Source organism: Haliaeetus albicilla, chromosome 10 (assembly GCF_947461875.1).
Source record: "Haliaeetus albicilla chromosome 10, bHalAlb1.1, whole genome shotgun sequence".
Lineage (NCBI taxonomy): Eukaryota > Metazoa > Chordata > Aves > Accipitriformes > Accipitridae > Haliaeetus > Haliaeetus albicilla.
Window position 1 is genome coordinate 1281482 of NC_091492.1, and position 13846 is coordinate 1295327.

The 13846-nt window shown below is 67.2% G+C and overlaps 3 protein-coding genes across 3 annotated transcripts; 1 reads left to right on the forward strand and 2 right to left on the reverse strand.

Moving 5' to 3' along the window:
* Positions 1-272: 272 nt before the first annotated feature.
* Positions 273-6051, reverse strand: UTP4 (UTP4 small subunit processome component). Its single transcript, XM_069793205.1, has 16 exons — positions 5816-6051; positions 5082-5273; positions 4869-4953; positions 4647-4736; positions 4309-4517; positions 3916-4087; positions 3744-3835; positions 3295-3391; positions 2829-2893; positions 2577-2699; positions 2269-2428; positions 1846-1952; positions 1549-1644; positions 1112-1297; positions 848-958; positions 273-472 (listed from the first exon to the last, which is right to left on the reverse strand). Exons 1-16 carry the CDS (start codon positions 5972-5974, stop codon positions 356-358), a joined length of 2061 nt encoding a protein of 686 aa, XP_069649306.1. The 5' UTR covers positions 5975-6051; the 3' UTR covers positions 273-355.
* Positions 6052-6055: 4 nt separating this feature from the next.
* CHTF8 (chromosome transmission fidelity factor 8) lies at positions 6056-7624 on the forward strand. Its single transcript, XM_069793206.1, has 4 exons — positions 6056-6163; positions 6541-6573; positions 6689-6806; positions 6891-7624. Exons 2-4 carry the CDS (start codon positions 6551-6553, stop codon positions 7101-7103), a joined length of 354 nt encoding a protein of 117 aa, XP_069649307.1. The 5' UTR covers positions 6056-6163; positions 6541-6550; the 3' UTR covers positions 7104-7624.
* Positions 7625-7740: 116 nt separating this feature from the next.
* Positions 7741-10854, reverse strand: HAS3 (hyaluronan synthase 3). Its single transcript, XM_069793207.1, has 3 exons — positions 10227-10854; positions 9552-9653; positions 7741-9450 (listed from the first exon to the last, which is right to left on the reverse strand). Exons 1-3 carry the CDS (start codon positions 10845-10847, stop codon positions 8527-8529), a joined length of 1647 nt encoding a protein of 548 aa, XP_069649308.1. The 5' UTR covers positions 10848-10854; the 3' UTR covers positions 7741-8526.
* Between the last annotated feature and the right edge of the window lie 2992 nt (positions 10855-13846).

A 13846-nucleotide genomic window follows, 5' to 3' on the forward strand; every position in this document is an offset into this window, starting at 1 on the left:
CCCAGTGCCTACCGATCCACCCAGTTGCTGGCCGACACTGGGAAAGAGAAGCCAACACCAGGACCCGACACTGCCCAGCAAAGCAGCCACTGAGAGGGCAGGAGATTCAGGGTGCCACCTTGTCCCCACAGCCCCGGGAGGAGGACTGGCATGGGCAGGAGAGAGCCCTACGAGGTGGCCGGGTCCTCATGCTCAGGCCGGTGCCAACCTGACCCGCTGCTGCGAAAGCAGGGAGCCGCGCAGGGCAAGGAGGAGCCCTGAGCCCGCAGCCGTACAGAACAGCGGGGTTTATTCCTACAGCACACTAGGAAAGCAACACACACAGTTTCTGCGGCTAGAGGAGCTTGTTCTGCTCTCAGGTGCCAAATTTCTTCTGTTGGATGGGCAGTGGCAGCTGGGTCTTGATGTCCATGATGGGCCGCTCCACCATCACGAGGCAGTTCTCGTCCAACAGATCCGCGAAGAGCAGGGGCTGTGCAGCAGGGAGGAGGCAGGAGATGAGAGCGTGGTGCTGGCCCCCCTCTGCCTCAGCTTGCTGGACTCAGCCACGCAGAGTGGCCCTGCAGCTGGCTCTGGCTTAGCAGTAACCAGGGGCATTGCTTGGGGGTGTGTGCTGCAGGAGCTGCTGGGCGACCAGAGCCCACGACATCGCAGCAAGCGGCTGCGCCGTGACAGGGACTGAGACCAAGCTCTGCTCCGCCGCTTGGGCACCCGGTGCTGGTATAGAACCAGGAACACCTGGGCACAGGAGCCGGTGGGGCCGCAGGGACCATGGGCACAGGGCACCCCCTGCCCCACCAGCACCCCCTCCTCGACACAGCACACACCCAGCAACACTGTCACCCACCTGGAACTTCTTGCAGATCTTGAAGGCGTGGAGCTGCCGCTGCCTGGCAGTCTCCGGGAGCTGCTTCAGGGTGCTCTGGTTCATCAGGAGGGCACTGTTGTCTGGCAGGGGCTGCAAGGAGAGGGCACGGCACATGTCAGTGCTGCCTGGGACCACCACCACCACCTCGGCACCGTGCACTGCTCCCTCTGCTCCCTGCGGGGCTGGGCAGGGGAGATGTCCTGGGCACAAACCCAGCCCTCCTGACCTGGCATGCGGACTCACCAGGGACTTGTCGAGGACACAGAACATGTAGATGTCGTGGAGCAGGATGTGCGAGGGATTCTTGGGGTTGAAGGTGATGTGGGTGATGGGCGAGTCCCTCTCCAGCCAGACCCTGTGCAGCCCGCAGTTCTGCACCATGCGGCTCCAGGCCGTGTACTGCTTCTCAGGGATGCTGAACTCGAACAGCTGGAGAGGCAGAAGAGAGCAGATGGGACGGCTCGCGAGGTCCAGTCCTCCCTGGCATCACCCCCACATGGGCAGGCTGCGAGCACTGCGTGGGGACAGGCTCCTGCCAGGGACAGCGGGCAGCGAAGGCCAGCCGGGTCCCTATGCGTGCCCAGAGCCGTGGCTCTGCTGCGGAATGTTGCAGCCGGAAAGCCCCGAGGCCAGGGAGAGAGCCGTGGGGAAAGGTCCAGGGTCAAGAGGAGAGCTCCTACCTGCTGGTCCGAGTAGGCAATAACGAGGTTGTTGGTGATGGGGTGGATGGCGAGGGCCGTCACCGCGCAGCTGTATGTGGGCACCGTGCAGTGATGCTGCAAGGCAGGAGGACAGCACGCTGACGGGAGCAACCGGGGCCACCTGTGACCCCCTGCTTCCCACAGACCCACCCCCAGCCCTGCTCCGGGGACACAGTGATGGCTTACGGGGAGGGGACCTACGTGCTGAGCCCACTGACACCCGGCCCCCCAGGGCAGGAGGGCAGTGGGAGTCATTCCTCCAGCACCTGCTCCTACCTTGAAGCATTTCAGGTCATAGATGTGGATTGCCCAGTCCCCACCGACTGCGGCCAGCCAGTGCCCGTCTGCGCTCGACGCCAGCAGGTAAACAGCCTCGGGGGACCCTGCGGAAACACCCTCACCGGCTGTAACGGGTGTTCAGGCCTGCAAGGAGCCCCAGACCCACCTCCAGGGAACATCCAAACCCACATCCCCCCTGCCTATCTGTGCACCCCGCTCCCCCACCTGTGTCAGGCCACGAGGGTGGCACAAACACAGGGCAGAGGCTGTCGGGGAAGAAGGACCCCCACACTCCAGGGCAGGAAAGGGGGCACATGTTCAGCCCTGCACACCCCTCTGCACCCATGGCAGGGAGGGGACACGGAGCCCAAGGACCCCCCAACACCTCCCCAACACCCCCAGCTCCCCACCAGCCCAAACCTGAGGGCGGCCGAAATGTGTGCAGGTGTTTGCAGCCTCCCGGCTCCAGCAGCTGGAGGACATGGACAGAGCCTCGAGCAGAGGCAACGAAGAGGCTGCCAGAGTCGGAGGAGAACTGGAGCTGGTAGGCTGGCAGCAGCAGCTTGGGCACTTTGGGGACCTTGAAGGGGGGAGAAAGCAGTGCTGACAGCCACCGACCGCTGCCACCCTCGCTCCTTGAGAGCAACGCTGGCCATGCCAGCCCCCTGGGACTCCGCAGCCACCCACCACCTCTCCCCGGCAGCGGGGCGGCCCATCGCCCTCCTCACCTTCTTGATGCTGACGCCATCACCCTCATATTGCACTCGGTAGAGGTGGAAGCGGGAGGCTGTGGAGTAGGCAACCCAGCTGCCACAGGGCGAGACACAGCTGCAGTAGATGTGCTCCGGACCCTGGAAAGGCAGAGGGGCCGTGTGTGGCCCATGAGATCCCCCGGCAGCTTGGCACACACAGCTCAGCCGTCAGAGGGAGAGCGGAGGGGCAGGCACCAGGGTGGACCCCCAGCCCCAGTTCAGCCCTACCTTGCTCTTGAGCTGCACGAGGTGCTCAGGCATGCGGCACAAGGGAAGGACCTCGCCATCCTTTCCTGGGACGACAAGAAACCACACGGCACATCAGTGACGGTGGAGAAATGACAGGGGACCTGTCGAGCAGCTGGGGATCCCAAGGGAGCAGCACCCAAGGGAGAGCCCAGACACTTCTCCAACATCCCCCGAAGCTGAATTCCCCAGGGCCTGGCCCAGCTCCGCTGGAAGCACGAGCACAGCCTCGCACCGGCTGGGCAGCCTGTGCCCAGGCACACACCACGATGGGAAACACAGCCCGGCCTGTGGCTGTCATGCCATCGCAGGGCTGTGGGGAGGAAGGAGCCTGAGCTAAATCACCTCTCCGCTGCCCAAACAGCAGGACCGTTCATGCCCGAAATCCTGCAGGCAGCACAGGCTCTGCCACAAGACTAGTACCGGAGAGCTGGGCCTTGCAACTCACCAGTCTCGTCTGTGGAGCCAAGTCTCCAGAGCTCCAGGTGCTGGGAGAACTGGAAGAGGAGCAGCCGGGCTTTCCTGGCACAGGAGACGAGGCGTCGCTGCGTGCAGAAACGAGAAGACTGTCATGAACCCACAGCCTGGCAGAAAGGGCTGGGCCAAAGCCGAAATGCCCTGGGGGGCTGGAGACGCCAGGGCGGGGGAGAGGAAGGACTCGGGTCCCATGGGATGGGAGCCCAGAGATGGAGACCCAGCAGGACCAGCAAGACGGGCTTGCCAACTTCTACCCACTCTGTGGCAGGAGCCTCCAGACGTGCCAGGGCCAGGGAGGGGACCGAGCAGGGCAGGGAGGGGACCCAGCAGGGCAGGGAGGGCCAGCCTTTTCCCGCAGGAAGAGCCAGCCCTGCCAGCCTGCCTTGCCAGGCGTGAGACCCCGCTCAGAGCGGCACTTACGTGGGGGAAGGTGAATTTGCGGAGTGCGGCGTCATAGCCCTTCTTCTGCATCTTCTCCATCAGTGGGCGGATTACCAGCTGGGCATCCAGGCCTGAAAGCCAAGCAGAGGTCAGCTGAACCGGTCCCGGGGGGAGAGACCCAAGCCCTCCTCGTGACCGCAGCCAGTCCTACCCCCGGAGATAAGAGCCGTTGAGCTGTGTGCCACAGCTCGCACGTCGTGGGTGTGATGCTGGAAGGGCTTCGTCCGCACCCAGCGCTTCTCCAGGCTGCCCATTTTCACTGGCAGCAGCTGAAACTGGTAAGTGGCCCCCGTCGAGGTGCCCACAATGATGCTGTCCTCCTTCTGGTGAGAGAAACGGGGACGGGGTTTGCAGGCACAGACCGGGAAGAATGAAAGGGCAGCACCGGGAGGCAGGCAGGGACCGGCAGCTTCTCTTCCAGCCCTGCTCCTGCCAGCCCAAAGGCACCGAGCCAGGCAGCTCCTGCCCGAACACCCCTGGCCCAGCACACAGGAGCCCAGACGGGCCCTGGCTGCCTGGGAGGCACACGGAGGGACTTGCCTACCTCCGACACGGCCAGCGAGAGGACGGCCGAGGTGCTGACGGTGTGGGACTCCATCAGAGTCCCTCGCTGCCAGTCCCAGAACTGAACCCTCCCGAAGGAGTCCGAGGTGATGACAGTGCCGCTGGAGAGGAAGGCGATGCTCCACACGATGCACTCACGCCTCACCTTCAACACGTGGTAGTTCACCATGATCCTCTGGACAGTTTGGCCTGAGAGGCGGGAAGGACGGTTGGGGGTGACAAGGGGATCCCCTCAGAGCATGAGACGTGCCGGTGCTGGCGGTCCTCGGGGCAGGGGACAGGGGACAGGCTGGGCTCACGCCTTGAGCTGTGAGTTACCGGAACAGACGTCGAAGACCCGGAGGAAGTCAATGGAGCCAGCCGCTATGTGAGTGTCTGACGGGTGCCAGGAGAGGCAGAGGATGCGGCCTGTGGGGAAGGAAGCTCCCAGTGTGACCCCAGGGATTCACAGGCACTCGGTCACCGGGAGTGGGACAGCCGGGATGGACAGAGGGGACGGAGGGACGATGCCGCCGCAGTACTGAGCCCTCCTGGACTCACCTTTCCGCCTGTCCAGGTTCCGCTCAAACTGGATCCCCCCAGGCACGACTTGGAAGAGCTTAACTGAGCCGTCCTCACAGCCGATCTGTGGAAGAGTTGGGATCAGCCCCGGTGGGCCAGGCGGACCCTCTCCCTCTGCCACCACCCCAGCCAGGCTGCCCCTGCTCCGGGGATGGGAGAGCCATCCCGGTCCCGGTCCTCAGTTGCACTCACCGCCAGCTGCGTGCCACTGCTGTTAGCCGCCATGCTCCAGATGGGCCCCCCGCAGCCATCGACGGAGCGGGCCACGCACAGCAGGGCCAGGTCATATTCGGTGATTTCCCCGCTGAGGCCGGCTCCGAAAAGCCGGTCTCCCGCCGCCCAGCACAGCGCTTCCACTGACCGGGTCTCGTGCCCGGGGATCACCTGGGGAGGGAAACCCGTTACCCTGCTGCACAGCCCGGTACAGCCCGGTACGGCCAAGTATGGCTCAGTGCGGCTGGGTACAGCCCGGTATGGCTCAGTACGGCCCAGTATGGCCAGGTACGGCCAGGTACAGACTGGTACGGCTCAGTACAGCCTGGTACAGCCAAGTACGGCCAGGCATAGCTCAGTACAGCCAGGTATGGCTCGGTACGGCCAGGTACAGCTAGGTACGGCTCAGTACAGTCAGGTACAGCTAGGTACGGCTCAGTACAGCCAGGTACGGCTTGGTACGGCTCGGTACAGCCAGGTACGGCTCGGTACGGCTCGGTACAGCCAGGTACGGCTCGATACAGCCAGGTACGGCTCGGTACGGCTCAGTTCGGCCAGGTGCAGACCGGTACGGCCCGGCATGGCTCAGTATGGCCCGGTATGGCCAGGTACGGTGCAGTGCGGCCCGGTACAGACCGGTACGGCCAGGTACGGCTCGGTACAACCCGGTACGGCCAGGTACGGCTCGGTAGAGCCCGTCCCGGCCCCCTCACCTTCTCCTGGAAGTAGTTGGCGGCGAAGTTGTAGACCTCGACGGCGCCGTCGGTGCGGGCCAGGGCCAGGCGGCCGCCGCGGGGCTGGCAGGCCAGGCAGCGCACTCCCGCCGGCACCAGGCCGAAGAACCGCACCCGGTGCACCTCGAACTCCCCCATCCCGCCGCACCGGGACCCCCGCACCGGGACCCGCTCCGCCCCACGTGCGCGCGGCGCAGCCGGAACCGGAACCGCCCTCTCCCGGGGCGGAGAGGGAGGGGCGTGGCCGGAAGCGGAAGTAGCGACGCGGCGCCGGCGGGAGATTCGGGTGCTGCCCGGCGAGCGGCTCCGGCCCGACCCGATCCGGGGGTGCGGGATCGGGGCCGGGGAAGGGGGGCGGGGCTCGGAGGAGCGGGTCGGGGGGTCGATCGGGAGTGGAAGGCGGGAGCGGCCCCAGCCCGCAGAGCGGCCCGGCCCGGCCCCGCACCACCGGGGCCGCTGGAGGGCACCAGCGCCCCGCGCAACGGCGGCCCGGGGTGGGGGGCCTGCGAGGCCCGGAGGGGTGGGAGGAGTCTGGGCATGGGGGTCTGTGGGGTCCGGGGGCAGCTGCAGGGCCCGGGATGGGGGGGGGCTGGGCATTGGGGGGGGTACGGGGGAAGGCCCCGGGGGGGCTGGGGACTCCCGCCGCAGCGGGGCCTGCCCCGTGTCCCCCCCGCGCTGACCGTGTCTCTGCCGGTGCTTTGCAGGGCCCGGAGCATGGTGCAGATCGTCATCTCCAGGTGAGGCTACCAGCCTTTTTTGGGGGGGGGTGTTGCTGATCCTGCCCCCGGCTCTATGCCCGCAGCCCCAGGCAGGGTTGGAGCCGTGGGGTGAAGGTGCCTCTCTCACCCGCAGCGGAGGTGCTGGGGGCCTGGCGCAGTGGGTGCTGGTGGAGCTGCAGGGTGAGGTTGAGCCCCGGCAGAGCGGCGAGCTGGCAGGGAGCCTCCTGGGAGACCTGCACTACACCCATGAGGTGAGGCAGCCCACGCCGCCTTACCGGGGGACGGCTCCGGGATCCTGCCCACCCTCACCCTCTGCCTCTCGTTGCTCTCTCTAGGGGATCCCCGTGCTCATCGTGGGCCACCACATCCTCTACGGGAAGGTGGTGCAGCTGGAGAAGCCCTTTGCAGTCCTGGTGAAGCGAGGAGCCGGCGAGCCCAGTCCCACGGGGCCGCACACCTGCTACACCGTCACCGCCCTCATCAAAACCAAGCTCCTCTTCAAAACCCGCCCCAAACCCATCATCACCAATGTGCCCAAGAAAGTGTGAAGACTCGGGCCGGTAACTGTGAGCTCTGCTCTGCTGCCAGGCAGCCCTGGGTGCCGCAGCTGGGGCTCAGGAAGATCCAGGGCCGGGCCTGGCCTCATCCCTGTCCTGTACAAAGGACTCCCAGGGCCACCTCAGGGTGCTGGGTCCTGCATCTGGCTACCCAGAGCCCTTCCCAGGTCACCTGTGCCCCCTGTAACAACTTCATTCCTGCGAGCTGCTGCGCTCCGGGGCACAAACGTGGCTGCTATCCCAGGCGAGATGGGTCCTGGTGGGCAGTGACCTTCCCCCCAAGCCCAGGCAGGGCTGTCTTCCCCACACACTGCCCTTTCTCTGTGCAAGTCTTTATTTTGACAAATCCATCAGGATATAAAAAACAGACTTTTCCAAAATATGAAAAAAAACCTGCAGGTTAAAAAATAAATAGATTTACAAACAATTAGCAATAAGTATGAATACCAAAGAGCTACAAAAGTCTCCTAAAAAACCTCATATTAAATTAAACAAAACAATCTAAAAGCTCAGTTGTAGAAAGGTTTTTAAGCCCTGAAAAAAAGAGGGCCCAGGGGAGACGACCGGGTAAATTTCCCGGGGAGGGGAAAGGTTGGGAACCAGCTCTTCCCCGCCCTCCTCTGCATGCCCAAGCCCAAAACCCAGCGTCTCCCCGCTGTCTAGACAGACGCCAGGAAGGCAGCGGGGTTGGTACAATGGGGCCACAGTGATGCTCTGGCCAAGCCACGGCCCCGGTTTCCCCTGTTTCTGCATGCTGGGGTCCCCCCCTTGGCTCTTTGGCAAAGCTGAAGGGAGCTGCTGCCCTCCCGGGGCAGCCGGACCCCCCCGAAAGGGGCTGGAGGGAGCCACGGGGGGGAGGGGGGGTGTCCCCGTGGGTACGTGCCCGCACATACAACAGCCATGGGGCAGAGGCAGGCAGCACCAGCCAGCGGTGCAGCACCGGACGGAGACGGTGCCCCGTGGGGCCATTTTGCAATAGCACCGTGGACAGGGGACCGTGAAGTCCCCATAGAAAGCACCGAAAGGTGGAAGACCCAGCTGCGGTGGTGGGGTGGGGGGGAGCCTGGCCAGCAGTGCTCCACACAGCATGCCGGGATGCTCGGTACGGCACGGCGGGGACATTGCCGTCAGCCCCCACATGCGCTGAGGCTGTGCCCAGCCCAGTGACGGTCAGCCCCGGCTCGGCCTCTCCCCGGCCAGCAGCCAGGTTTGTACAGAAAAATGAAAATAAGAAAAAACCAAACAAAACAACAACAAAAAAAGCAAGACTTGATCAGAAACGCCGCAGCGGGCGCGCTCAGCGCTGCCCAGCACCCGATGGCTCAGTGCCGGCTGTGCCGGGGCTGGTGGCGGGTGAGGAGGGGACCAGTGGCGGTCGCCCCAGCACGCGGGGCCACCCCGGCGCTTTCTGCGGTCAGACCTCGGCAAAGGCCAGCCCGCACTGCTCCTGCCGCTTGCCACAGCGCCGGGCGACGATGGCCAGGTAGAGGGTGAGCAGGGCCACCCAGTAGCAGGCGTAGAGGATGGCACCCGAGACGAGGAAGGCCACCTCGGTCTCGCTGAAGAGGTCCTGGCTGTAGGCGGTGTAGGCCAGCCCGCCCAGCAGCACCGCCACCCACACCGACACCGGCAGCAACCCCACAAAGTTAACCACGATGGTCCGGCGCCCCGACGTGCCCCAGCCCGACTTGTTGATGGTGGCGATGGCGAACATCTTGGCGGGCAGCAGGCTGGACATGTAGAGGAGGGCATAGAGGGACATGAAGATCATCTCGGCGTTGCCCCGCAGGAAGCAGGCGTAGGTGGCTTTGATGATGCCCACCAGCTGCACCGTCAGCAGGAAGAGGAGGATGTTCCAGATGCGGCCGCGGTAGAAGAGCTGGATCACAGTGGCGATGAGGAAGAAGGGGAAGAAGCCGGTCACCACCGACTCGTAGGTCATCCAGAGGTGATGCTTGTGGAACCACAGGGCGTTGTATAGCCACTCGCGGAAGTAGGACTTGCTCCAGCGGGTCTGCTGGTTGAGCCAGCGCAGGTAGCGGGTGGGTGTCTCCGTCAGGCACTTGGAGCGAGCCGTGTACTTGGTCTGGTAGCCCAGGCTGAGCACGCGGTTGGTGAGGTGCCGGTCATCCCCAAAGCTGCACTTGCTGCCCAGGAAGGTCTGGTGGTACCAGTCCTCGAGGAACTGCTGCAGCAGGGCGTTACGGTACATGCCCAGGGGCCCGCTAATGCATTGCACGCAGCCGAAGTAGGACTGGCAGGCACGCTCCACATTGAAGGCCATCCAGTACCGCACGCTGCTCAGGAAGGAGATCCACGAGTCGTACTTATTCAGGATCTGGGGAGGGGACGGACGTGAGCCCCGGCACCGCCACAATCCCCTCCCTCTGCCCTGGCACCCTCGCCGCCCCAGGGTGCCCTCCCTCATGGCCGGGGTACCTGGACATCGCCGCCAACGCCGCCGACGCGGGGGTCGGCCTCCAGGATGCGGAGCATCTCGGCGGTGCAGGCGGGGTCCAGCACCGTGTCTGAGTCACACACCTGGGGGCAGAGGGAACGTCGAGCCCCGCTCCCGCCGCCCACGCGCGCCCGGCAGACAGCCCAGCCCGCAGCCGGGCAAGCCCGAGCCGCGGCCGGCGAGATGAGGCAGAGCCCCGGAGACCGGCAGGCGGTGGCAGGGAGCGGAGCGCCCTGCGGTGCCCGGCCACCGCTGCCCTGGGCCACCCAGCCCCGCCACATGCACCACAGTGGGACCCGTCCCAGCCGCCACCCCTCACCCACGCGTGGGGGGCCTGGCACCCTGCATGGTGCCACACGGGGTGACACCAGCCTGGGGCACATCCTGCCCTTGACACAGGGGATGCGCCGAGGAGGTGATGTGAAACCCTCTGGCAGGGCTCGACCCCTCGGGCCACCCCGGTGGCACTTCGCCCCTCAACCCCGGTGCCGGTGGCTCGCAGCCAGTGGACGGGGCCGGATCCTGAGCCAGGCAGCCAGGCGCTGCCGCAGGCTCGGCCGCTCCTGCTCCTCCCGCAGCCCCTCTGCCGGGTCACGCAGGCAAGGCGCTCGCTGCCCTCAACCCTCCGCACCCACCCACCCGGCCCGTGCATCCACCTGGATGTAATCCACAGAGTCTCCGAGCGCCCGGAAGGCCGTGTACATCACCTCCCGCTTCCCGCCCCACTTCTGGAGGATGCAGGAGTAGGTGGTGCTGCGCACCAGCGCCTGGACACGGGCCAGGCCTTCCCGCAGCCCGGCCTCCGTCTCCCCCTCGCCCTGCGCGTGGAAGTTGCTCCTCCAGACGTAGCTGCCTGAGTGCTCGGAGCCCATCACGTCGTGGAAGATGTCCAACATGTAGGTGTCGTCGGGGCCGTTCCCGTCCACCACCATCACCACTTTGAGGTCGGGGAAGGCGATGCGCTTGACGGAGCGCAGGCACTTCTTCAGGTAGTCGGGATCCTCCTGGTAAGCGGCGATGCAGAGGGCCACCGAGCGCCCCAGCCGCACCGGCCGCCCCTCGCCCCGCATGCGCCGGTGTTCCAGGAAGGCGAAGAGGCTCTGGATGAAGAGGTGCAGCCCCAGGATGGCCCCGTAGAGCCCAAAGGAGAGGTAGTGCTTCTCCGTGTGGATGAACTGGTAGCCCGTGACGTAGGCGGCCAGGATGCCCCCCAGCACCACCAAGGCAAAGAGGCTGGTCCCGACGACGCGCAGGGCCGTGGAGAGGCTCACTGGCATCTGCGAGGGGGACCGGGCAGGGTCAGTGCAGGGCCGAGAGGACAGCCCGCGGCAGGACCCCACCGCCTGGCTCCCCACAAGGATAAAATGGGGGGATCCCTCTCTGCTGCCCCACGGCCACCCCATCCCTCGCCGGCTGCTGGTTTCAGGGTGACACCTTTCCCAGTGCTTCCGCGGGGCCAGGCGAGGCATGGGGGGTCCAGAGCATCCCACCGTGCGCGGTGCCAGCGCCCACAGCCCAGCTCCGTCCAGCCGAGCGGGAACGCAGCCGCTCCCGGGCGACGGCGGGGCCGGAGGACAGGGAAGGGCACGGGGACGGTGGGGACCCGGCCCCACGCCGTCCCCCGGGGGGAGAGGCCCTGCCCGCGCACGGCCGTCCGGAGCCCCCCGGTCACCCCGACCGCCTGCGGCGGGACACGGACCCCCAACCCCGCGGCGGGATGGGGACCCCGGGGACGGGCAGCTCCCGCCCGGCAGCGGCGGGGACTGCAGAGCGGCACAGGGGGGCACGGCCGTGGGGCGGGGGGGGCGCAGGCAGGGCTGGGCAATGCAAGCAAAGGGGAGGAGGGGGCGGGCAGGGGGGCACGGGCAGGTGAGGGGGTGCAGGCAGGTGAAGGGGAGGGGGTGCCGGAACACGCGAGGGGGTGCGGGCAGGGGGCAGAACCAGCCCCAGGGACCCCCGGGCCAGCGGCAGCGCCTCCCGGGCAGCCCCAGACCCCCCCCCCCTTCCCCAAGTCCGGGCCCCGCAGCTCCCGGCTTCCCACCCCGGGCCCCGCAGCCCCCGGTGCCGGCTCCACGCTGCCGGTGGGGCCGCGGCCGGTCTCGCAGCGCCGCGGGGGCGGGGACGCCCCGAGCCACCGGGACCGGGACCGGGACCGGGACCGGGACCGGGACCGGGACCGGGACTCACCGTGGTGGTGCCGGTGCCGCCGCTCGCCCCGGCCGCCGCCGCTGTGCGCCCGGCCCGGCCCGCGCAGCCCCTTTATACCGCGGCGGGGCCGGCACCGCCCGCAGCCCGCGGGGGGCCCCGCCCGGCACCGGCACCGGCACCGCCGGCACCGCCACCACCCCCGGCACCGGCGCCGGCACCGGCACCGCCCGGCACCGCCCGCAGCCCGCGGGGACCCGCCCGGCACCGGCAGCACCTGGCACCGGCCCCAGCCCCGCACTGCGGGAGCGATGACCGGCACCGGCATCACCCGGCACTGGCGCTGCACCGGCACCGGCATCACCCGGCACTGGCATCACCCGGCACTGGCGCTGCACCGGCATCACCCGGCGCCGGAATCACCTGGCACTGGTGCTGCGCTGGCACCGGCACCGGCATCACCTGGCACCGGAATCACCCGGCACTGGTGCTGCACCGGCTCCGGCATCACCCGGCACTGGCATCGCATGGCATGGTGGCAGCTGTCACGGGCACCGGCACAGCACCGCACCAGGGACCGGCCACAGCTCATCACCCAGAGCAGCACTGGGACACCCGGGGACACCTCAGAGTCCCCCCGTGCCACCCCCCAGGGCCAGTCTGCCTCCCCCATCCCCCAGCCCCACTCTTGGGGCCCCTCTCATGATGCCTACGTGTCACCTCCCCGTGCCACCGTGTCCCCCCATGGCTATGAGCCACCTGGGGATGCCCAGGGCCTGCCCTGCCGTGTCACCTTGTCCCCATGGCTGGTGGGTCCCAGGGCAGGACCAGGGCCACCCAGGGGACAGCAACCCTATGCTGGTCACACACAGTGTCCCTGTGTCGGGCTGATGGCAGGGGCACCCAGCCCCAGGAAGGACCATGCTGAGTCCAGAGGAGCTGCAGCTTCAGCTTTGGGCTCAAATCCAGCACTTTCGGGTTCCTCACCCTGATACGGACCATTGTGTCCTGCTGGGCTGGGAGCCAGGTGCGAGGTGACACTGGGATTAGGCCTGGACCCTCCCAGCTCCAGGAAGGGGATCTCTCTGGCAGGAGCACCCTGGCCAGGTAAGTCCCCCTCAGCCAAAACCCCCAGCACCATGGTGATGCCAGCTGGAAACTCCCCACCGTAGGTGCCGGAGCAGTGCCTGGAGTGGGTGGTGAGGAACTGGTGAGCCCGTGGCTGGCGGGGACGGGGCAGGGATGCGCTGGGACCCTCGGCACTGCCAGTGGGGCTCCCACGTGGCCCGGCTGAGCCCAGCAGCGGTGGGGCGTGGAGGCGCGAAACCCAGCGCGGTCGGGTCAGACCTGATGTGGTCATGCCTCTGCCGCTGCTGCGGTGCTGCTGGGCACATGTGGGGTCCCCATGGCTGCAGGCTCCCGTCTGCGGGAAGCAGGAAGGGGGACAGGGGCAGCATGTCCCCAGCCCGCAGCCCTCCCCATGCCCCTCGGCAGGGACCCAGCCCCTGGGTCACCCCGTGGTTCCTTACCTTTCGTTGTGCCCGCGGCTGCCGGGCACCTCTCCCCGCTGCTGGCCGGCGACTGGCCGCAGGAACGCCGCACAAGGTGGAAACCAAACTCCCTCCTCCTCCGGCACAGCCGCCTCCTTGTTCCCCACAGCAGGACGGCTGGACGGCGCCTGGCCAGCGGCATTAAAAGAGACTTTTCATTCAAAAAACCGTCCTCTGCTGCTCACGGCAGGCCCTGGGGAGGCACAGCCGGTATGGCAGCATCCCGGCGCGTGCCCGCGGCCCGGCACCGGCACCGGTGCAGGCTGACGGCAGCAAGAGCAAGGAGAAGCGCTCGGCCGCTGCCGCTCTCCGGCGAGGACAATGCGCTCCCCACTGCCCGTGCACACCCGGCCAAGCGGCACGGCACGGCACGGCACGATGAGGTGTGGGCCTGGCGCAGGCGGCTTCGCTGGGGGTGGAGACACAGCCCAGCACCCCCAACCTTGCAAGGAAGGGGGGTGCTGGGCCCCTCACACCATCCGGCATGGCATGGGGCAGCCGGCAAACGGGTACCCGGGGCTGTGCATAGCAGGGCTGGGGGCTGCCCAGGGCGAGGGGGGCTCCGGGCTGGGTCCCCAAGG